The following is a 24,860-nucleotide window of genomic DNA, read 5'->3' as shown; positions in this document are numbered from 1 at the left end:
GCTTACAAGAGTAAAAAAAAAGTTTAGTAATTTGTGTTTGTTTTTGTTTGTTCCAGTATTGTCTGGAAAACTCAAAATAGGATTTTAGACACACATTAATATAAAGTGGTTTCGATAAGTAGCTGTAGTCTGGCTACTGGATTTGAAATAGTAATGCGTTAGATTACTTGTTACTGGAAAAAGTGGTCCGACGTCAGTAATGCATCAGTGACGCATTACTGACGTCACTGATGATGATGATACTGATAATGATAATGATATTGATGTTGGTATTGGTATCGACCTGATACCAGTGTCAAGTACTTGTATTCTGTAATGGAAAATTTTATAATGTGCTCCTCACCCCTCTATCTTTTGATTATCTGAATGGTCTTGTTAGGGTTTTGCAAATAGTTATCTCATGAATAAGTTGTTTATCTCTCTGCTCTTAGCTGAAACTGGGTGAGCTGGAACATCCTGTTCTCGGAGATATCGGTACCAGTCAGCTTAGATGTGCTCCTACTCCTTATCTGTAAGTTTCTGTGTTTTATTACCAACTCCCGCCCTGCTTTTTATAAAAACAGGCTGTTGGAGTTGTTTTGAGGCACAACTGTGGTTATTTTGTGACGCTCTAAACTCTCCTCCTTTGCAAATATTGAAAGTATAAATACCCTCTGTGTGGTTCTTTGTATGTACACGTTAAAATACCTAACAGGTCTTATCATAAGTATTAGTGAGTTGCTCTCATGCAGACCTCTGCAGTTTCATATAACAGCAGAGAAGAGGTGCTTAATACTCTGGACTATCTAAGTGTTACTTTCCCAGCCGAGAACTAATCAGGATCAAAGTTTCCTGTTTAACATCAAACTCTTTCCTTAACTATTGACAAATGGTAAGACCATCTGTGTTGAAACCTTGTTGCATAGCAATATAAGATTCACACCTATAGTCCAATCAAGCCTCTCTTCTCTGACCAGAACTTGTAAAAGGAAACCAGAATCCCTGTTTAGCCAGAGCACACTTAACAGATTCCTTTGATTCTGTATTTGTCATGATCCGTGTTTCTGTGTATTTATTTTTAGGGTTTTCTGTGTTCAGTTTCCTTCCTGTGAGTCTCTGTGTCTTCCCCATTGATTGCTTCCCAGGTGTGTCTCATTCCTTGATTACCCTCCCTGTGTATTAAGTCCACCTGTTGTCTTTGTCTCTTGTCGGATCGTCGTCGTGTGTTCCTCATGTTGCTGCCCTTTGTTCTGTTCTGTTGGACCATCATTAAATTCATCATTATCATCTTCATCTGGATCCCCGCTTTCTACTTCACCACCACCAACCACATCTCATGACAGTATTTTTGTTCTCACCTTAAATGGTTTTAAGAAATTCCTTACTCTTATCTTGTTAAAGTAATTTTTTTCCATGGCAACTCATACTCTTATAAACAAGCCGATACACACAACTAGATTTTCTCTTTTGCTGTGCTGCCATGCAAATCAAAGACTAAAGGACACTTCATACTAAGTGGTGGTTGTAATATACCAATAAGTTATTTGCTGATCCTCGAAAAAATAACCTGTTTGATGGCAGCAGGGGGCGGAAACATCTGTAGTTTGCAGCAGGGTTCACACTAGACTTGTGTTGTCTGTCATTTTGATTAATGGTGTCAAAAAACCCTGCCATAATCTAGTTTTACCCATCAGTTTTCAACAATATTGATATGTCAACACATACTGCATTTTCACCAACCTTAACATTGGTTATTAGGTATCTACCTATTGAAAGTTTAGCTGCAATTTGGGGTATCAATCTACCTGAAATGTTGATCTTTTCCAGACAATTTGACTTATGGACATTTAAGCTCTCTGACGACTGAATATTAAAATGTCTTGTAAAGAGCAAGACAGTAAGATATCAGGATTTTGCTCTGTCTACAGAGAGAATGCAGCAACACAGTGCTGCCATGGAAACATAGATGCTGGGTGAGAAATCAGATGTTTCCAAATGACATGTTTTCATTTGGACAGAAGTTTGCTTGGTTAGTCTGCACCAGATTTCAGGTGAGCTTCCATAACTGTCCCAATAAAGCAGATTGTCCGAGGAATCAAACTCTGTTGCTTTAAGCAAACTGAAGTCAATTCTCATCAAATAAATATTAACAGCTATTTCAAAAGGCAGAATATTACTTTATGAAAACTATTCCTGACACATTCAGACACAATCTGGCTGGATCTAAAGTTAAACATGTTTTCTAAAAAATTATACTTAATACTTAAGCCATCCATCAAAACAGCTGTACAGCAGAGAACATAATCAAGCTGTCATTTGTGAAGATGACATTGAAACATGATGTATGAGGTGTCAGGGGAACAACTAAAATATGTCATTTAAAGGGGAAAATCTGTCCTATCTCACAAGATTTTAAGATTATACAATCCTAAAAGGTAGTCTGCGCACGGGGGATGATGCATTAATTTTCCAGATCATCACCAGGCACGTTGCCTGTAGCATATAAAGTAAGATTAGTCAGAGGAGACAGACAGGATTGAGAATTACTTAATCACTTTGACTCCCCGCCAGCAGAACAGAACTAAATGAGAAGAAATGTTGCATAAATCTGCATACCGGCCTCTGATTTTAGGTCTGTGACGAAAGGAAACACAAGTCAGGAGGACTAAATAAGTCAACCAACTGAGGCAGTGCTAGACTTTAAACAGGCACATGTCTCTAGCATGTGATAACCTGCATTTAGATTCCTGTTTATGTTTATCATATCAGGAAAGAAGGGGAATAAACCACAGAAAAACATTTTCCTGCTTACAAGCAGCAGGAGGCAGCCAAAGAAGGAGGGGGAGATTTACCTACCTGAACTTAGGATTTCTAATTTCTCTTTTTTTTGACTCATTTTCTTTTTTGCAATCACTCTACTTTTCAGGCATTTTAACTAACTGCATTATCAGACTAAGCCTAGAATTTATTTAGCTAAGTTGTGGGGTTTAGCTTTTGCTTCTTAAAGGGAAGGCATGACCCAACACCAAAGCTGCATAAATAAATTTAAATCTCTCTGATGTGAGCAACGCAAAATCACACACTTAGTCAGACTTTTAGACCTGTCATGCAAAAGCACCTCTGACAAATTTGTCAGAGGTGTCTTTTTATGTCACACTTAAATGTAGCAGTGCATCAGTCAATTTTTAATCTCATACAAAGATAACCTGAGTAAATAGAAAATGCATTATTTTATTTGTCCAATAAATCTAATAGCTGGCAGCAACACATATTATTTGCAATAACTGTCCATTTTTTTTTATTTTAATTTTTTTTTTTTTTTTTGCAAAGTCCCAGAGGGTCTTCAGTGTTTTATTTGGAGGTTTTTCTGGGTAACACTTTATTTGAAGGGGGTTGAATAAGACTGTCATGACACCGTCATAAACATGACATAACACCTGTCATGAACATGAATAAGCCTTCATGAATATTTAGGACTGTTGTCATAAAGCATCATTCGGTAAATTATGACACTTTTAATACAAAGTTGACATTATTCAAAATTGTCTTCGTTATGACAACTTGACATTAACCAAGAAATCATTACTGATTTGTTATAAAAGTATTACTGATTGCACTTTAAAAATTAGGTAACTTTATGTTATTAAAGGTAAAGTTTAAACAGTAATGATTTATTGGTTAATGTCAAGTTGTCATAACGAAGACAATTTTGAATAATGTCAACTTTGTATTAAAAGTGTCATAATTTACCAAATGACGCTTTATGGCAACAGTCATAAATATTCATGAAGACTTATTCATGTTCATGACTTATTCATGTTCATGTGTTATGTCATGTTTATGACAGTGTCATGACAGTCTTATTCACCCCACTTCAAATAAAGTGTTACCTTTTTCTGTGTTTATTAGTCTGTTCCCCTGTGAGTCTCTGTGTCTTCCCTGTTGATTGTTCCCAGCTGTGTCTAGTTTCCTGATTACCCCTCCCTGTGTATTTTAACCCACCTGTTGTCTTTGTCTCTGGTTGGGTCCTCGTCTGTTGTTCGTTGTGTGTTTTGCCGTCTGCCAGATTCCTGTGTTCCTTTGTGTTCCTGAGTTGTCTGTATTAAACCAACTGTTATTATGTCAACCTGGGCCTACCGGCGTTTCTCCTCACCACCCTCACCACAAATCATGACAGAGGGACTTTGACCCACTCTGTTTTGGTTTGTTTCATTTAGTTCAATCTCAGTTAACTCATGAAGTAAAAAACCTGTGTTAGTTTTGGTCAGGATGTTATTTAAATCACATATTAAACACGTTTTTAGGACTTAGTTCATTCATCTCCAGAAGTCCACAAAATACAAGCCTCTTTCTCAGCAATTAATGTTGTGTTCCTGTTGTACTTGAAACTGTGAAATGCAAACTTTCTAGAAGGAAAAATCAACTGGAACACGCAACAAACTTGGATTTCCCATGGGAAAATCGGGAGAAACTCTTGACAATTCCCAGTTATAACTTGCATTTCAATATGGTCGCTCCTTACATCAGCAGTAGTAAGCTGTGGTAAAAACATGTTTATTTTACAAGACAAACATATGAGTGCATCTAAAATAAATGTTAATTAGGCACCTGCAGCTATAAACTGTACAAATTAAAAGTGCTGTTTGCTTATGGAAAGTAAAGCTTAAAATGATGTTTAAAAGGTACTACAAAAAATGTATGGGCGCCACCATGTTGTAATCCATACTTCTCAATTTGAACAATGTTACCTTGAGTCTGGCATCAATCCCAGCTCCAAGATCTGACTTCCAAGGATACTGGGATGCAGCACGGTAATCTTGAAAACCAGGTCAGAGCTCATGTGGTGGTTTTCCTCTCCCTGATGAAGCCACTAAAAGAACGACTGTGATTATGTTGTCACTCTCTTTAACACAGAAAGTACTCCTGGGTACTTCTATGTCCTTTGTGTCTCTGCTATTTCTTATCAAACCTCCAGATGGCCATTTGTACTGAGCCAGGTTCTGGTTCTGCTGGAAGTTTCTTCCTGTTAAAGGGAAGTTTAATTCAGATCATCAAAATCTGTTGATTATTTTTTTTACTTTTTTACAAAATTCAATGTTAAAGAGAGATTTTTTTTCCTTCAGGGAGCTATACTTGTGAAAAAAGGGATGATCTCACCTGAAGTCTTCAAGAACATTAGAAAGAGAAACCTCAGTTCAGGTCATGATTCAGACATTACAGCCGCAGATCAAACAGTGATCTTTTATGTACTGTAATGAGTTCTTCAGTATTCAAGAGCACTTTCACAGCTTCTTGATTTAACGTGATTTGCTGCGTTTACACAGAGTGAGCTTTTTGTTTTCCATCTCATTTGTACAAATGAACACTAAACAAACAGACTGAAAATGCATTAGGAAGAGGATACTGTTCCAGAGGAGGCTCAGCTCTGAGCTGTCATCTGACAGACTAACAACATGGCCTTCAAGGTTAACTGTGCTAAACTGAGTAAGATATATCTGCAAAACTGCTGTTTTATTTCCACAATATGAATCTACTTGCCATCCCTTTTCATTTCATTAAAAGTAAAGGAGTACCACGGTGGCCCAGAAGGATCAACAAAATGCAAAGCCTCAATGCAAGTTATGCTAAAATGGATTTATTGATGCTTACTCTTAACCAAAAGGTTTATTGCCCTTCAAAAACATATAGTGAGCAAGTGTTTCATAATTTCTAACATGCTAACATCTGATAGCAATGACAAGTAGCTCCACTTTGTCCATGACAGCAACTAATCAAAAATCTTAATGTGTCAAACGCTATCTGACTATTAACAAAACTATGAGGGGAAGATAGAGATGAAGTGAGGCAGATCTCCATGAACAGAGTCAAAATCTAAACCTCTGATTCCTCATGTCTTCTCTTTTTATCACTAATCGTTGTAATTGTGTTTTCATGTTGTTCACTGTATGAGTGGAAGGAGCAGAGAGACCATGTTTAACCAGGAGACCAACCTAGAAATAAATTGCTAAAAGAGAAAAATAATTTTGTCCCTAGGGTGAAACAACTGATCAGATTAATGATGATTAATCGATTTTTTAAATAATTTAAGTAGTTGATTAATTGTTAACTGGAATAGACACGCGAAAAGATGACATTTGTTAAAAGAACAACACGTTCTGAGAAACAAAGCCAAAACTGTTCAAAAATATAAACATTTTGTGTTTGAGATGAAAACCTTCTTTGTCTGTAAATATGTTCAACCCAAAACTCCTTGAGTGGCAGTTTTAGATTCACCTGGCTCAAATTATGTCAGAAAATATCTCCCTTTTTCTGTCCAATTACTTTTGTGTTAATCCAAAACTAATTACCAAATCAGCTCCACACTACATTTATGTTCAATCCAACAGAAAGGACTGAGCTTTTCACATGTTGATGTTAAGAGTTTTTAGCTGCAGATTCATTCTTTGCTACAAATGGTGAAGCGTTCACTCAAGGAATTCTGTTATTGCATCTTTGGAACTGAATTATTTGAATATTTGCATCTTTCAATTAATTTGTATAAAAAAGACTTAACTGTTTTGATGAGACATTTTCAGAATGTGTTAGATTTGTGTCAGTTTAATCTTCCAAATAATCAATAGAGTAATTCATTACTAAAATATTTGTTGGTTTCAGTTTTGCTTTTGAGTTTTTTAAACTCAAACATCTCCTGCAGAGACTTTGTATTAGATTCTGTTGGGAGTTGAGATTAAACTGTCATTCAGTGTTAATGACATATATTGAAGGACTTCTAATAACCACTCATAAAAGCACATATAAACTAAACGTAGGAGAAACTGTGGGCTGCACAATGTTGTAGGGATTAGAGGAGCTGATTTTAAAACGGTTGGATCTTAGCCTCAGTGGTTCAGTAGTCATTGTCCAGTCTCACCAAATCCATCTCTGGATGTGTCATAGCAGTATGTCTCTCAGCTAACGGGGGGGAAAAAAATGACATTTCTTCATCTTTTTTCCTTTTTGTTTCCTTTGGTAAACTGACTCATTTTGACCATGTTTGTCAGCTAATGGGCCAGTGGCCAGTCCATTTATCAGGGAGTCAAGCTGTTTTTGAACCGAGCCTCCTCTCCTCACACAGAGACTTGTCAGCTCTGCTCTGTGTTCACACACTGCACTGTGAAATATGGCATGACAGCAACTGCAGAGGTTTTAAGCCCCAGTTTGTGACCCTACTTACACAAGAAAGAAATATGGATTCTGACTTCAGGCTTTTGAGGCAAAACTCAGCAGAAAAGATGTTTGTGTAACTCTGCATAAGAAATGGCTCCAGAGAAGGAAAGGCTGGTTGGAAGGCACGTCCTGTTCATACTCAACTGCTTTTGTGTTTTGCTTCAAAAAATGAATGTTTTAATTTGGCACCAAATAAAAATGGACCATGTGACAACTTAAGACACCCTATATATTTAATATCAATGTTGACCATGCAGAAAAATTCTAGTGATATATATATATATAAACAGTAAAAATTGATTGCAGATTTATCTTTTTATTACATTATGTAGGAAATATTGAAAAATTTGTATTAAAACTAGGAGTGAACTAATAAATTGGTACAAATTTTCTTAATTTTGGGAGACTGAAAATCAGCCAATACATGAGAAGTCGATCTTATATGTGTCAACAAAGGCCTGAAAAACATCCGGTGTCTCCTGCCTTCTGCTGTAAGACGGGTCCAACTGATGCCAACTTAGCAACTTTATCACTATTTTCAGCACGTTTTCAGACAAAACATAATCATTTTCAGCCAAAATTGGATTTGGGAAAATTGGATTAAAGATTCTGATTGGCCAAAACATTTCAATCAGTGCACTCCTAATTAAAACCTAAGCTGAAATGGACCCTGTACCATGACAATGATATCCACCAACGAATGGCAGGAAAATTAAGTAATGGAAATTTCTGGGCTCAGTCAAAGTCCAAATCTTGAAGCTGTGGTGTGACTTAAAACTGGCTTAAAAGTGAGAAGTGGGCCAAACCTTCTTTATAATAGATATTAAAGGTTACTTTGATCTCCAGAGATTAATTGAAACAAAATTTGATATGGATATATGAATAGTTATTGGTGTTTAGTTATTAATAAATAATAACTAGTTATATATATTTAAATAGTAATTACTTTCCCGATGACTGTCTGTACTTGTGCTGAACATGAGAAATGTTAATAATGTTCTGTGTTCTAACATATTTTTTAGGGAATTTCTAGGATTCTTGCAAAAGGATGTAGAAAATCTGGAGGATTATCACACCATCAAAGAGAATCGGAAGAGCTCTGTAATCCCGGTAGGGTTCTAAATGTCAATGCAGTGGAGAGCACTCACTCATGCTTTTAGTTGATGACCTTTTCATGTCTGCTCTAATGTTGTCCTATAAAATGAAGAATCAGTGATGTACTGAAATAATGTGCAGCATTCTCACACATTTGTTGTTTGGCTTTTTATCTGCAAATAAAGAGAAGCATACTGTTGATGCCGCCACAACTTTTTTAAGACGTTTCTCTATGGCGACAGGCAAAAAAAAAAAAAAAGAAAAAAAAAAGCAACAACACAGCATTAAAAGGGAAACATGAAATGGGAAGAGACTTAGTAGATACAAACCGTGTATTTGACTTGGTCTGGTAAGTTACCATGACAGATTGAAGTCACATCTACGTGTAAGACAGTGTTGTTTAAATGATGCGAGTGTGTGTGACGTAAAAGTGATTTTAAAAAGGAAGCCCAGGGCTTCATGGTGACAAAACCAATTAGTGTAAAAAACATGAACATGCAGCTGCATTTTAATGAATCCCAGCTCATTTTCTGCTGTCTGAGCTGTCTTTCTTTTCTTCTGTCTCAAAACTACAAGCTAGCTAACAGATGTTCTAAAAAATGTCATGCAGTGGGAACTGTGTTGTTAAATGAGTACTGCAAAACTTCATGGCAACTGTTGGGACCCTCTAATGGAAGGACTGTAGACCATAATCTTGTTTCAGCTATAACCTTCTTATAGTACAGTGGAAAATAGGTAGATATACAATTATCCAAAGGTTTCAAAGTGGTAAATGACTAAAACTGAAAAATAATGAATCGTACCTATGGCTCAGAATCCTTTTACTGGAATGCTAGTGTTTTTTAAACTGTTGTATATTAACATAGGCAATTTAATTTTAATAAGTTTCCATAGTAAGTATTGGGGCTGAAATGATTCCTTGAATGATTCAAGTACCTCTATTATTAAAATTCCTCGAGGAAGATTTATCTGTCTCGAAGCTTCGTTAAATTATGTTTTATTATTTAGCGCACCGTGTTCCGGCCGGAACATTATTTCGCTGAGCGGAGCTCTGATTTCCATCTAAGTTGTTGACGAAAGCTAAGTGTTAGCAGCATATGGGGATTTTAGTGATCGATGATAATGTCCGGATTTTTCTTCGGTTTTCTGGGGAACGATAAGCATCCTTAAAATAACTGGCGCGAAGCCTGGAGTACGGCAGCTTTTCTGCTCCTGGAGCTGCTGCCTGGTGGCCGGTTCAGAGCGAACAGCAGGGAAGAGCGCTGCAGGTGTATTTATACAGGTGAGCGGATAGATTGAAGACTGCAAGCAGCTGCACTTACGTTAGATGATTAACGTAAGTGTAGCTTTACGGACAAACTGGAAAATTTATTTTCTCAACAAATGTGTGGCAGACCTCATCTTGGCGGCACGTAGCTGGTAGATGTTTCTGTGTGTGACGGATGAAGGTGTCAAATCCCGTCTGACATGAACACAAAAGCTATAAACGTCTGGGCAAGGTGAGAGTTCATCTATAAAACTGACTGAAGATTAATACAGAAACCAAAAGCTGGAGTATAGATATATTTTATAAGCATATTTGTAAGCTTGCCTCTTTATTATTACACTGAATATAATTTCAGTTTTTGTATAACTTTTCTTCAGGTTAACTTAGAAAGTGAGCTACTATTGTTCATTTTCTAAACTACAGAAAAGTTACCGTTAGCTCAAAGGTGAAAATTGGACTGATGCTGATATGTGACAGTAACACTGCTGTTATGTTTTTTGTTTTTTTTAACCAATGTTTTATTTTATCATTTTTTTATCCGATTAATCGTAAGAATAATCAATAGATTACTCGACTACTAAAATATTAGTTTACAACAGCCCTAGTAAGTATATCCTTATTTAAGTTAGTTTAAAAGACCAATTTCCCAGTAACATTTAAAGAGGTCTTCATTGATAGTCCAGGGTTACTTCAAGGGATCCACGACTAGTTGCAGCAACAGTTTGTAAATAAGAAACATTCATTTCAGATGTAAAAACAATACAGTGAAAATACCGCAGACTGTTTAGTCTTTATAAATTGAAATCGTCACATGGACATCTCCATGTTGTTTATGCTGTATTGCATCCTGGGTAGGCAACATATGCAACATGCCTGTCCATCCATACAGCCAACACGGTCATTTTGCTCCATCCCCCTCCTCGCGGCCCTGCATTAATAAATGTGATCAGATAATGTATAGATTATGATTGTGTGTCCATTTCAAACAAATAATCACATGCTTGATGAGCTGGTCAAATCAGCTTTTGATACTTTTATTAAAGCCTTTTTTTCTCATTAATGTTTTTTTCCCTCATAATTTACAACTTTTTTCCAGCAATATTTTGTCTTTATTTTGCCAATAGTATAATCATTCTCATAACGACTTTGTTCAGATAATAGTATGATTTCATTCTTGTAATTAAAAAAGAAGAATACATCTCTTTGTAGGGCCCTGTCATTTCATCAAACTTGCTTTACTAACCTCTGCTTCCATTTTTCTTTTCACTGTCACTTCTCCATCCCTTCTCTGTGGAAGTAAATAATGTTTAAAACATCCGCGCTTGTATCCTTCCTCCTCCATCAGCTCTCTGTGCAGGCTACTTCTACTGGCTTTAACAGTAAGCCTGTTGATTAGCTTGAACACTGCTGCCACCTAGTGACCGGAGGCTTGTCTATCAGTCAAGCGTAAAAAAAAAAAGACAATAATAAACTGTATGCCCACAAGATGCTTCACTGTCACTTCAAACTTCTATTCATTATAATTCATTTGATTTGCATTAGCTCCTGTTAATGGTGTTAGCTCTAGCTAATGTAGTAAAACACTAGACCACATGCCGATAACATTAGTTTGTTTCAACAGATATCTGGTATAGAACTCAAACATGAAAACTTTCAGGCAGCTTGTCTCAATACAGACGTTTTCTTTGGGAAGCATGAGTCAGCATTTTTGACCTTTTGTGTTTTGTTTATTGACTTTGGTTTTAGTCTTTTCACTGTCTCGTTCTTGTACTTGAACATGGCAACATGTAGTTCAAATGTTTGGAGGACAAAATATGGTTAATCATTCCTTATCAGCTACACCGGAGTAACAATGTCCCAAAGAGGGTTCTTTAAATAATAATAATAATAATAATAATAATAATAATAATAATAATAACAATTAATAATAAAAAAACAGAAACAAAAAAACCCTCCAAAATCTATCTGCATAAAGCAGTTGACAGATGCAATTGATTGAAGTTTGAAGTTTTGAAGTTTTGAGCTAGATAACCCTTTGGAAATGACCCTGTTTGTAAGAAATACAATTATTGGTAACACTTTATTTGAAGGGGTGTGCATAAGACTGACATGACACTGTCATAAACATGACATAACATACGTCATGAACATAAAGAAGTCTATATGAATGCTTATGTCAGTTGTCATGAAGTGTCATTCGGTAAATAATGACACTTTTAATGCAAAGTTGCTCTAAAAGTTGCATTAAAAGTCCATTAAAAGTGCCAACTTTGCATGATTTTGTAAATTATGATAATTTAATCCAATCCTTTGAATTTAGGAGGCATGCAATGCCTGAAGTATTTGTGGGATTGTTTTGATTCTGCTCTAAAACTTATCATTTACTGGCTTGAAAATGGGTGGAAAATTAATAAATGTCCAAAGAAGATCTTTGTAACAATATCATGGGGCAAATACAGCTGAATATTTTATTAATATATACACTGGCTTTGTTAAGAAAATCAGAGCTCATTCATTTAAACTGTAAGTGTGATAACAACTTCACTGCTTGTAGATGACTTGAATCCAAGCTAAGAGTTACAAACTATTTGTTTTTCCTGCAGCCATTCTACTACATTCAGCCTAGAGGCTGTACTTGCACCTTCATGAATATTAAATGACACAAAATGTCACTAACATGGCTGACTTTCAAACATCTTACAGGATTACTGTTGGTGTGTTTGTGACTGTGTGAACATGTTACCCAGACCTATTTATTCATGTGGAGGAGAGTTATGTTTTATTGCTAGAACATGTTATTCTTTTAGAAACATTGAGTAAATTCCCTTAAAACTGAAAGGTAAAGTCAGATCAAGTTTATTGTTTTATTTAGATTTAAAGCTGAAATAATTTCACAGTGCTATTGATGAAGTAATGTTCTGTTGTAAAGGACTGTGTTGTGTTTGATTGATCATTCTGTCCAGAATTTGTATGTGCAGTGAACCAAAGGAGGCAAAACTATCAATGAAACCTGTCACTGTAAGCTTATTAGAACAAAGAAGGAGTACAGTATGGTGGAGTAAATAAGATTTACTTATAAATTATTCACTGAGAAGATTTTATAATACTGACACGGGATCAAACCACAGCTTAAGATTTGGTTCTGTTACTTTGTGACATTGCTTTTACAAATCAGTGATGATCAACATTTTTCTTTTTGACGTAAAAATTAACAACAAAAACTCTCTCATCTCAAAGTAAAAACTGATTTGTACAAAATAATGACAATTAAATATTCAACACCTTTAAAGTGACTGATCTAATTCAACAGAGATTCAGCCAAATGTTACTGGTAGTCTCATGATGAGTGGAATGGAGATCACCCAAGTGCAAGGTTATCTGCTGATGTCCTGTCCTATGTAAACCACTGAGTCACATATTATATTCACACCCCATTTTAGGCATTCGGACCTCCATTCTGGATTGAACATTTTCTAACTCAAAACAAACTGTGAATTGAACTCAGAATTAAGAGGTAAAATTCCCCCTGATATTAAAGCTTTGAGTGAAGTGCCATCACTAAAATTATCCTCATGTCGAAAAGGTCAAGTGTGTCTAATTAGCTCTGTGAGGTTGATGTGACTCAACAACATGACTCCACAGTGCTAATTGCCCCTGGCAAATAAAGTGATGCCATATTGACAAGTGGAGAGTTAAAGAGACGTGCTGCTATTGGCGACACTGTTGCCTGTCTTTCTGCTGTGCCCTACATTTTCCAATTGACTGCAAATATTCTTCATTCTAGAATCTTACTGCTTATACATCATTACCAGCAGTGATCAATCACTGATTATTAAATGAAATGTCCATTAAGGCTGAAGGGGATTTCCATTCTGGGAATAGGGCCAAGAAGTAATCCTGGAGCAGCAGCAGGAGCACAGGGACTGCTGCAGTCAGGCCCTGCTGCTCTTCCATTTACATCCATTCACTGACTGCGATGTCATTGGAGGTCACATCTTTTTCTTTTATTTTCAGATGCTTCCTGGTTTAAACGTGGACCTATATATGGGTTAAAAAAAACACACATTTGCTGCCATTCAGTTACATCACTCCACATCTCGCATCTAATCCAATCTGTTCAACTCTTTCTGTCCTTCAATCTCATTTCCTGTAATTTATTATCAAAATGAAATATGTACCTGATTACACATTTATCTTAACAGCCGTTGTTTACTCGATTAAGGTCCTTGTATGAAAAGCTATGTTTTCCTTGTGTGTTACTAATTTCTGACATAAATGGTAATGATTTTTAAAAACCCTTAAAGTGGACATATCATGCTTTTAAATCCTTCCTCTTCACATGCAAATAATTTAATTACATCAGGGTCTATTTAAAGTACAACTGCAATGCTTTGATCCTCATCATTGTAGTTCCACAGACCCATCATGTACGTCTAAAATTGAGAAATGTAGAGTTTTACTACACAAATTTGGTTGGAGGTCTGCACAGTGGCACAGTTGGTAGTGCTGTTGATCTGTCTGCATGTCCTCCCTGTGCATGTATGGGTTCTCTCCGGGAACTCCAGCTTCCTCCCACAGTCCAAAAACATGACTGTCAGGTTAATTGGTCTTTCTAAAGTCTCCTCAGGTGTGTGCATGTATGGTGTGTCTTTGTGGCGACCTGTCCATGCGGGACCCCACCTCTCACCTGGAACATTTGATGGAGATAGGCACTAGCACCCCTCCCGACCCCACTAGGGACAAGGGTGTAAGAAAATGGATGGAAATTTGGTGGGCAATACATATTTTTCAAGACAGCCTCTCTTATTGTCAACCCTGCAGTATTGTTTTGCCAATAGGACAGCACTTAGTGGTCTTTTCCAACAATACAACTGACCACAACAAATATTTTAGCCAGTGTCAACAAATTGACACTGGCTGCCCTGCCTGTTCTGTCTGCTTGTAATTTTTATAGTCTTTCTGACTGGATACAGCTCAGATCTCTGTGATTACAGGATCTTCAGCTTCAGCAGTGTGACCTCTGTTGCTTCCAGAAAGTGCAGAAGCAGCAGCCACATCAGAATTTAAGAATGTGCTATGGCTTAGCCTGGTCACTTTGTCCTTAGAAGTGAGGCCGGTGGAGTTATTTCAGTTTCAGCTGCTGGTTTATTTTTGTTTGGTGCAGCGGGTCTGAAGCTGAATGTGGAGCAGATGTCGATGATGGGGGGATATTTTTGCTGAAAGCTGGACACAATAATTCATCTAAGTGAGAGGTTCTTCCTGTTAGTTGCCTTGTCAGATTCAAAGTGTCAGACTGTTTTTCGGCTTAGCTCCCAGAGTTTTAGGGTGAGCTGTTTGGTGAGGTGAATGTGACCTCTCCATTGTGTTGAAGAAGAGTTTAATTTCCAAAATAACCAGCATTGATCTCAATATTTGCCTCCAGTTGCTTCATATACAAAGACTGAAGTCTTTGAAAAATACTGAGCTAGTCATTGTTTTGAGTCATTAGTAGAGTTGAACCTGGGTTGATCTGGATATTCCTCGCTGGATCATGAATCTTTATTTCTACCAACTGTACAATATTGCTGATCTCCTCAGAGTCGCCCAGAGGCATCTTGCCCTGGTTCAGCTTGGAAGTGGAAAATTCCACAGTCCTTAGATCTGAAGTAATCCGGTTATGAGGTTTCATCCACCCAAGAAAACGTGGATGAAACCAAAATTCCTGTATCATGCATAACCCATTAAACTCCTAATATCCTAATAGCTTTGAGTTGTCTTGCAATGAGCTTCTGTGAAAAATAACTGGTCTATTAGCTTCATGTCATACATTGCCAAACATTTTTGAAAAGCAACCCTAATCACTGTGACAAAGGCATGTTCACCCATCCACAGGTTGGCACTTTAAACCAGTGCCTTGGTTTGATTCTGATTCAAATTTGTTAAGTATCTTCTGGGATTTCTCACCTTGGGATTTCTATACTTATGAAATCTGGAATGAGACCTGGGTTTGTGTGAGTGTTGACACTTCTGCTTATAGCAAAATGTCTGGGTGAAAATGTGCAAATGCACACATGTGAGAACTAAACCTCCATTCCAGTCAGCTTCAGCTTGATCTCTCCTGCACTGGGAGCTGATGTTTAAAAACAGGGGAAGGGAGTGCCAGTGAGACTGGGGCCCAGAACAAGGCCTTCTCGCAGTGGGAGAGGCACGTTCAAAGGGGCTTGGTTGGCCCCAACGGTACCGGCAAACACAGCTCATTTGCCACTGCAATTCTATTTTCACATCATTTCAATTTCAAAGAGCCTTCTGGCTACATTTGCATTCGATTGGGATAAGAGTAAAGTTAGTGAAGGGCGGAAGGCTAGAGAGAGAAATAGCAAGTGAAAGTAAAGCAAACAACGTGAAATCTGTACTTTATGTACTGATACTGGCGATTTTTTTTTTCATTGGCAATTCTAAAATTAGTTACGGAGGCGAATATTCACAAGTCTTCACAAGTCTGACACATAAACTGCAACATCTGAGGTCAAGTTTTGCTTAGTTTAAACTCTGAGGGCCTTTGAAAATAGTCTAAGCCTTAGACTATTTTCAAAGGCCATCAGCTTTGGCGCATGGCTCGTTTGAGTTGGAGACTTTTACTAACGGGCTTAATGTTTGCCCAGCACTATTTTCCACTGCACTCAGAGCAGAAAAATGGTTCTGTCATTTAAGATGGTAGTGGTTTGATGAACAAACCACTACCACTACCATGGTATATAAAACATTATACCATGTTTTATAATGGTATAATTACCATTATAAAACATGGTAATTATAATTTTACCATGTTTTAAACTCCTAACTCGGTTTTAATTTTAGTCTCCCTAATTTAGGTCACATACCTAAAGCATGAATACAATATAATAAAAAAAATGAAAAAAAAAACTCAAGCCTCTCTCTGTCTCTTATTTTTTTTGTACGTTTTATTAAATATTACTCATGAATAAAGTAACATAAGTCATCCTTGAGCTTACTGAACTGTTGCATTTTCGATTTCAGTTATAAAATCTGTTAATTCCTTGAAATGCCCCCAAATATGCTTTATTTCATAATATCAAAGTAACTATATATATTCAGTTAACCTGAATGGTTAACTGAAGGGCGCACAATCCTGATACAGAAGGATCCCTCAAAGGGTTCAGTCCCATCCAACTATCGGCCAATAACCTGTCTCTCTACAACATGGAAGCTCATGTCAGGCATCATAGCGGCTAAGATAAGCGGACACATGGATAAATACATGAGCACAGCACAAAAGGGCATTGGCATAAACAGCAGAGGAGCCAAACACCAACTCCTTGTAGACCACACAGTCGCCCGAGACTGCAAAACCCGACACACCAACCTGTGCACCGCTTGGATAGATTACAAGAAAGCCTATGACTCAATGCCACACACTTGGATCATTGAATGCTTAGAGATGTACAATAACAATAGGACTCTAAGAGCCTTCATTGCAAACTCGATGGGGCTGTGGAAAACCACCCTTGAAGCCAACTGCACACCACTTGCACAAGTGTCCATCAAATGTGGCATATACCAAGGAGATGCTCTGTCCCCACTGCTGTTCTGCATAGGCCTGAGCCCCCTCAGCCAAATCATCAACAAGACTGGCTACGGATACCAACTCAAGAATGGGCCACAATCACTCACCTCCTCTACATGGATGACATCAAGCTGTACGCCAAGAGCGAGCGAGACATCGACTCACTGATCCACACCACCAGGATCTACAGCACTGACATTGGGATGTCATTCGGACTAGAGAAGTGTGGTCGGATGGTTACAAAGAGAGGGAAGGTCTTCCGCACAGAAGGGGTCTCACTCCCAGAAGGAACAATAGCAGACATTGAGGACAGTTACAAGTACCTGGGAATACCACAAGCAAATGGCAACCTCGATGAGGTCACAAGGAAAGGAGCCACAGCCAAATACCTCCAACGAATAAGACAAGTCCTGAGAAGCCAGCCCAATGGCTAGAACAAGATCCGTGCAACAGCTATGCCTTACCAGTAATCAGATACCCTGCCGGAATAATTAGCTGGCCAATGGAGGAGATAAAGGCCACGGATGTTAAGACCCGGAAGCTACTAACCATGCATGGAGGGTTCCACCCCAAATCCAGCACCCTGAGACTGTACACTAGCCGTAAGGAAGGAGGCAGAGGACTAGCGAGTGTGAGAGCCACTGTCCAGGATGAAACATCCAAGATCCTTAAATATATCAATGACAAAGCCTCAACGGACGATGTGCTCAGCGAATGTCTCAGACAATGGGGAACAGAGGATGAAGGTACCATCATGGGAGGACAAGCCCCTACATGGGATGTACCACCGACAAATAACTGAAGTGGCTGATATCAGGAAATCCTACCAATGGCTGGAAAAAGCTGGACTCAAGGACAGCACAGAGGCCCTCATCCTGGCTGTACAGGAACAGGCCCTAAACACCAGAGCAATAGAGGCTCAGATCTACCACACCAGACAAGACCCAAGGTGTAGGTTGTGCAAGGAGGCCCCTGAGACAGTCCAGCACATAACAGCAGGGTGCAAGATGCTGGCAGGGAAAGCGTACATGGAACGACATAACCAAATGGTGGGCATAGTGTACAGAAACATCTGTGCAAAATATGGACTGGAAGCCCCGAGGTCAAAGTGGGGAACACCCCCAAAGGTGGTGGAGAATGACCGAGTTAAGATCCTGTGGGACTTCCAGATCCAGACAGACAAGATGGTAATGGCGAACCAACCGGACATTGTGGTGGTGGATAAAGAACAGAGGAAAGCCGTTGTGGTGGATGTAGCAATACCAAGTAATTACAACATCAGGAAAAAGGAGCACGAGAAACTGGAGAAATACCAGGGCCTCAGAGAGGAACTGGAGAAGGCCTGGAAGGTGAAGACCACAGTGGTGCCTGTGGTCATCGGGGCCCTCGGGGCAGTCACCCCCAAACTGGAGCAGTGGCTAAAACAGATCCAAGGAACAACATCAGACATCTCAGTCCAGAAATGTGCAGTTCTAGGTACAGCCAAGATACTGGAGGAACCCTCAAGCTCCCAGGCCTCTGGTAGAGGATCCGAGCTCAGAGGATGAGAGAGACCACCCGCGGAGGGTGAGAAGGGAATTTTTTTTAATATATATATACTTTTTTTTTTTTCCCATGGAAAACAGATGTGTTGTTGATAAACTACTCAGTAGAAATAAACTGCCTAGGTTTACATGGGTGTAACAGGAACTACTGGCTTGTGCAGCTCCTTAATTAAACATTGGGTTTAAACATTTAACATTTGTTTTAAAATGTTCAGTGACATAATGAGAGCTCAGAGCTGGCTCTCTGTAAAAACCCAAACAGAATCTCTTTTGTGTTTTTGTCAAACTAGATGAGACCTTCCTCTAGCCTTGGTCCTGGTCATGCAGTGGACCATATTTAGGTTACATTAATGAAGCACAAATGGCATCACTTGACCGCATATTTTTATCTAACATCCCAAATTAACAGAGGAAGCACTGTGCCTTATGCTTGTCAAGGACACATTTAAAACATCTGCTTTTTCAGCAATAGGTAGGACATAAAAATGACAATGAAATATGCAGAGCTCAGTGAATCAGTCTGCATGGTTCATTTGAATATATTCTGCTCTGGAAGAGAACATTTAACCCCATATTGCCTACCGATCTGTGTATCGGTGTATAAATGTGTGAGCGTTTGTGAGTGTGAACGGGTGAATGTGACTCCAGTGTAAAGCACTTTGAGTGGTCAAAATGATCGGAAAAAGTGGTTTATAAGTTCAGTCCATTTACCATTTAGATATGAAAACTATCAAGTGATAAGACACAGAGAAGTCCCTCTTTAATCAGAATACGTCTTCAGGTCTCTCCAACCTGCCGCCCCCAGCCGCCAAGTCACAGTAATAATCACTGACCTGACTGTAAAATATTTGAACAATGTGATTTCTTGCATTATTTTTCCTTCTGTTGCCTTTGTTCTGACGTTTCTTAACCTGGCTTTGAATTTAAGTCGATATTATCTCTCTTCCATGCTATATGTTATGTGATAGTGGTAGAATTTCCAACCAATCATTTAGGTTTTCATTTTAATGCACCTGAGAAAGTCAAAGTAACTAAGAGTTATGTTCCAGGAGGAAGTGAAACATTTGGCTTCAGAGAGGTTCAGGAAGGCAATGCAATCTTAAATAGCTCAAAAGGTTCAATTTAAGATCCCCGTGTGGCCATCAATTCACCTGTGTAGATGAAGCTTTTGATATGACTTTAAATAACACACATTGGAATTCTAAAGCCTGGGGTGAGGGAATCATAAAGGGTGCAAAGAATTTATCTCGACAATGAAATATGAGCCCCAGTGATCCAAATGTTTAAACTTTCGTGAGTGCAGAAGCTGTTCTTCTGCTATGTTCAATTTACTAAAGTCAACAACTATCTGTTTCTATTATGCTGTAAAATTTACACTACATGTACATTGATTGGTGTATTTTTATTTGAATAACGCAGATCTCAGTCCAGTGTCAGTTTTTAGCTGCTTTAAACTGGAGGCATTTTTCTGATTCCATTAAGGAGATTCCCAACCACAACGTAATCTGATGTATCTCATCTCGCGATTATCTGCATATGTTTGGACACATCTATACTTTACATCTCTACTTTCGCTCTACCCTCTGTTCTCTCTCTCTCTCTCTCTCTCTCTTTCTTACTGCACCAGTGAAGCAGATGCCTTTGATGCCATGCTACAAATCACACATTTAGCTTTTCATCAATATTTCATCTATCCATCCTTGGCTATGCTCTTTCTAGTGCGGTAAATCATGGAGGGAAGCTCAGGGATGTTGGAAGACATTTGACTCAGAACAGTGAGGAAAACCAAAGCAGGCTGAGGTCAAACCTTTTGCGTATGAAAGCTGGATTAGGGCTGCAGGCTGATTCTTAAACAGCCTGACAAAGTGGGACACAGCAGGTCAACATGTAATTTTGTTCTAGCTCAAATCCACATAGAGGTGTTTAGGAAGGCCTGTTGCAATAAGCAATAAATAAATTAGTTGCATTATAAATTAAAATGAGCTCAATACTTTTCATTTGCATGATTTATCATTTTCCTCTTTTCTCGCTTTCTACCAAAAACTGGTTGATAAAAGTCTTCAGTCTGATCTTTTAGTCTCAGCTAGCCCTTTTCTAAGGACAATTTTATTTACAGAACGTGACTTCAGAATTTATTTTATTTGTTGTGTCTGTTGTTTTATTTATTTTGCATATTTAAAATGTCTTCCAGTTATAATCTTAAATGCTCATTAGAATTTAAAGTTTATTGATCTTTGAGAATGTGTTCTTGAATTACTATTTCTTTACTATCATGTTACTTGAAAATGGCATCAAAACAATAATATTGTTGTTTATTGTAATAACTTCTAATAACAAATTATGATGCATCTTAAAAAATTCCACAATTTGTTGCACTACAACCACAATTTTTTGTTGTTGGGATTTTAGAACGTAATCAAAATGAGATCATTTACCTCCAGAATTCACAAATTAGAATTTACCCTTAAGTCACTATATCCCAGTGTAAATCTATCTGTTTTATAAATGTAGGAGAGGTTTCTTAGGGACCATGGGACACATATGGAGAAGTTTATGGGAGGGTTACGTCAAAGACAACCATCAAATGTCCACTTTGTAGTTTATCTCAAACCACGTGGAGGAGACTGTATACAACTCAAAAAGAACTCTGATCAGATGAAACCAAGGAAGAAATATTTTACCTTTTATTATATTGTCACATTCAATAACAGTGTTATTCTAGAGCACAGTGTTTTCAGAATAATGTTGTGGAGATACAATATTACAATATTTGACGTGCTGAGCATGTCTACATGTCACACTTTTCTGTTTTTTTTTTTTTATTTTTTATTTTTTTTGTAAAAACACACAACCGCTCACTACTTTCCCCTGATCATTCATGTAAAGTTCCAATGTACCTTTCGTTTGGTACAAAGTGGCATTTCTAAAATGAAGATTAATACTAGACACTGACAGTGTAAATGAAAATGTGGGGAGGAGAAGCCTGAAAAGTTTCAGATTTTTTAGATTTGATTCAAACTTTAGTAAAGGCACCATGAACATTCACACATTTTAGTTTAATTTGAGTTCAGTTCTTTTCACAGTTTCAGAACAAAATCTAATTCTTCTATGATAACATAAGCTTGTTGAGGTGAGTTTTGTCAACAGTACCAACACACTCTTCTTTTAAACAAACCTGAGAAGAACCTCTTACTTCAGATAAAAAGAAGACACTGAATTGTTTCTGGATAATTCCCTTTCCTCTGCAGCTCACTTTGAGCGAGCAGAGGAAGGAAGTGCTACCAATTTAAAGTGGAGCACACAAGCCTCTTTTAACAAGGAGATTCTAACAAGAAAGAGGACAAAGGTGTAAAAAGGGAGACTGCAAAACAGATACAGATTGAGAATTTTAACAAGACTTTTTTTTTTTTTTTTTTTTTACAACAAAAGTAAAATATAAAACAGCAACAAGTCTTGCTGTTTTTCTAATTCTCACCCTACACTTCACCACATTTTGGGTGATTTAATGTTATATTTTTTCTTTCTCATGGATTGTGCTTTGCACTCCTGACTGCTCTTTTGAGATTCGCAGTGGGTCAGAAAGTGGTAAAATAAATAAACCTCAAATGATTTGTAGCTTCACACATTTACATGAGTTTACTCTGTTAATATATGCATCATAAAACAAAGGAAAAAGTCAGTTTTTGTCAGCATGTAATATTTTCAGTGAGTGTGTGAAGACATGGTATGTCATCCAATAAATGTGAAATTCAGCAGGGCAATTCTCATTTGTGCTTAGATAGCAGGATATTTCATACATTTAAGATGGTGGAAGGTAACTCCATGATTTAGAAGTCTGTATTAATATTGTCTCAGATTATCAGTGACAGACTTTGATCCTCAGGTGGTAGCACTGCTGCCTAGCAGTAAGAAGGTTCTGGGTTCAAATCCCAGTCTGGGATTGTTTATCCTGTCTGTCTCTGTATTGTCCTGCGATGGACAGGCAACCTGTCCAGTTTGACCTTGCCTCTCACCTGTTGACCTGCATGGGATTTGAACCCAGGACCTTCTTGCTGCAAGGCAACAGTGCTACCAACTGCACCACTGTGAAGCCCAAGTTGAAAATTTGTCAACTTTAAAGATATAATGTGTGCAGACTTTTTTTATCTGGAATCTAATATAAATGTGATTCAATTTAACAGTATTAACATAATTAAGGCGCAATCTGACAGATCCATAAAGTAAAAATAAAGAATATGAAAAATAAATGAAACTCATTTAATCTCAGTGGAGGATAGTTTTTGACGTCAGAAGATACACAGTCCTACATCTAATAGGAAGGATGGAACAGTCAGAGGCACTCACGCATTCACATGGAAAAAAGCACGATCTGCTGCTTCATGGTAAAGAGTTGCTGTGTAATTGACTGCACAAATAGATTTTGAAAGAACTGAGGCAGAAGTTTTTACAGACTGCTGAAGGGTAAACAAAACAATATGTCGAGAAACAATGTGACAGAGTCAGTCTTCAAAGAGTTATTCCACAATCGGAGCACTTTTTGGTTTATTCATGTCAGCTTGCAGCACATATTTCTCTGAGAGTCTGATCACAGAGACAAACTTAGAGATAAAATAAGACAAATTGCTACATTCTGTGGCATGGTTCCACACAGAGAAGCCATATGCCACAACACTGTCCCCACAGGCATGTTAAAAAGTATTTGCCCCTTACAGATTCCATTTGTTTTGCTTTCTTTCTCTCATACTTAAATGTTTTTGGCTATCACTAATTGTTAATATAACAAAAATATGTCCTGAATAAATACTAATATGAAATTTTTAAATGAAAATTGACTGGGATTTTATGATGATGAATTCTAAATTAGCTGTCCATTTGTTGGATTCTCAAACAGAACATGTAAGTCAATCAAAATATCTCAAAAAGCAACACTTAATGCTTTCATCCAAAAGACTCAGGAAAAGTAGTTTAAATCCAACAGTCTGGAAATGGTTGTTAAGCCATTCGATGCTTTGGGGGCTCAGCAAAACAAAAAGAGTTGCCTTAGTCACCATTTGAGAAAGCATTTAACATTTACTCTAACAAATGCATCAACAACAAAGGAATCCAGAACAAGACTTAGGCTCAGCAGTCTGTGTCTGTTAAAAATTCAGTACAGAGGACCGTCGCCTACTCGAGGTTCAGTACTTGTAGTTTCACCTATTTAAAGATTTTTCTCGGAGATTTAACTGGAAGTTATTTGTACAAAATCTGTTTATTTGCAAAAATTTTTGTGAAGCATTTAAGGCATTTAAAAGAAAATACAGCTCAGAAAACTGAAATACTAAGGTACAATTCTATACTGAATGGTATTCGCAAAGCAACCGATCCAGAAGCACCATTCATATTCAAACATAATGGTACCCCAGAGAGAAGATTTTCATTGTACAGATTAATACATACTAGCACATAATTGAACATGTTTGAATTATAAAAATAGACAGTTAAAGACATTTTTAGAGCAGGTCTCAAGTATTTCTGAATTTCAGCTGTTGTGGGTGGTTGTGGTCCGTAACCCACACGACTACCAAGAGGCCACTGTACATGAGATAGTTACAAACTGAAAGATATTGAAGAAAATTTCAAAGAAAAGCCTATTTCACATTTGGAAGAAAAACATCTTCATGTTCTCCATGACTGGGTTAATACTTGAGCACCTGGTTGACTTGGCTGATGTAACCATGGATTTTGCTCTGTAGCAGAAAATCCTTATGGAAAATGCCTGGTCATCAATTTGAGTCCTTTACCAATGCAAATGCACAATACGTGCTATACAGTGAACCACTGACTTCTTTATTCCAGTTAAACAGGTTGTATCACTTGTTCCATTTACTGTAGCACCAGCTATAGTATCAACTGTCTCACTGCATGCTCACGGATAGATGCCTTCAAAAGATTTCTTATCTTAGGAGTTGTGTTCAAAGCGAAAGCTTTGTTCAGAAAAATGTGTCCCACATCCAATTAGCTGCTAGTTAAACGTGAAGAACCTGTGAAATGGATCTACATGTTCACAAGTGTGCTTATTATTAAGTCATTAATTTCAATTTGTAGCCAAAATGTTTCTGTGTGATTATTGGATCACTGGCTGGATGACAAATCTTTCTCATCAGTCTTCAGGCTTGGCAGCTCAGCAGTTCCTCCACTGATCTGCAGATAGAACAGGAAGTGT

The 24,860-nt window shown here is 37.7% G+C and overlaps 1 protein-coding gene across 1 annotated transcript in view; it reads right to left on the bottom strand.

Annotated features, from left to right (window-relative positions):
• nlgn1 (neuroligin 1) overlaps nt 1-24,860 on the bottom strand; it is a 295,070-nt gene that overhangs the window by 202,894 nt on the left and 67,316 nt on the right. Inside the window, exons 3-4 of the mRNA XM_088005107.1 lie at nt 17,680-17,700; nt 1,817-1,842 (exon numbers count right to left, since the gene is read on the bottom strand). Coding sequence (XP_087861233.1) covers nt 1,817-1,842; nt 17,680-17,700 — 47 coding nt within the window. The remainder of the gene's footprint in view (nt 1-1,816; nt 1,843-17,679; nt 17,701-24,860) is intronic.

Source organism: Poecilia mexicana, unplaced genomic scaffold (genome assembly GCF_051168715.1).
Source record: "Poecilia mexicana isolate PSO_F unplaced genomic scaffold, ASM5116871v1 scaffold_4, whole genome shotgun sequence".
Classification (NCBI taxonomy): domain Eukaryota; kingdom Metazoa; phylum Chordata; class Actinopteri; order Cyprinodontiformes; family Poeciliidae; genus Poecilia; species Poecilia mexicana.
The sequence above is the reverse complement of the archived record's forward strand: the minus strand, read 5'-3'. Positions and strand labels throughout refer to the sequence as shown.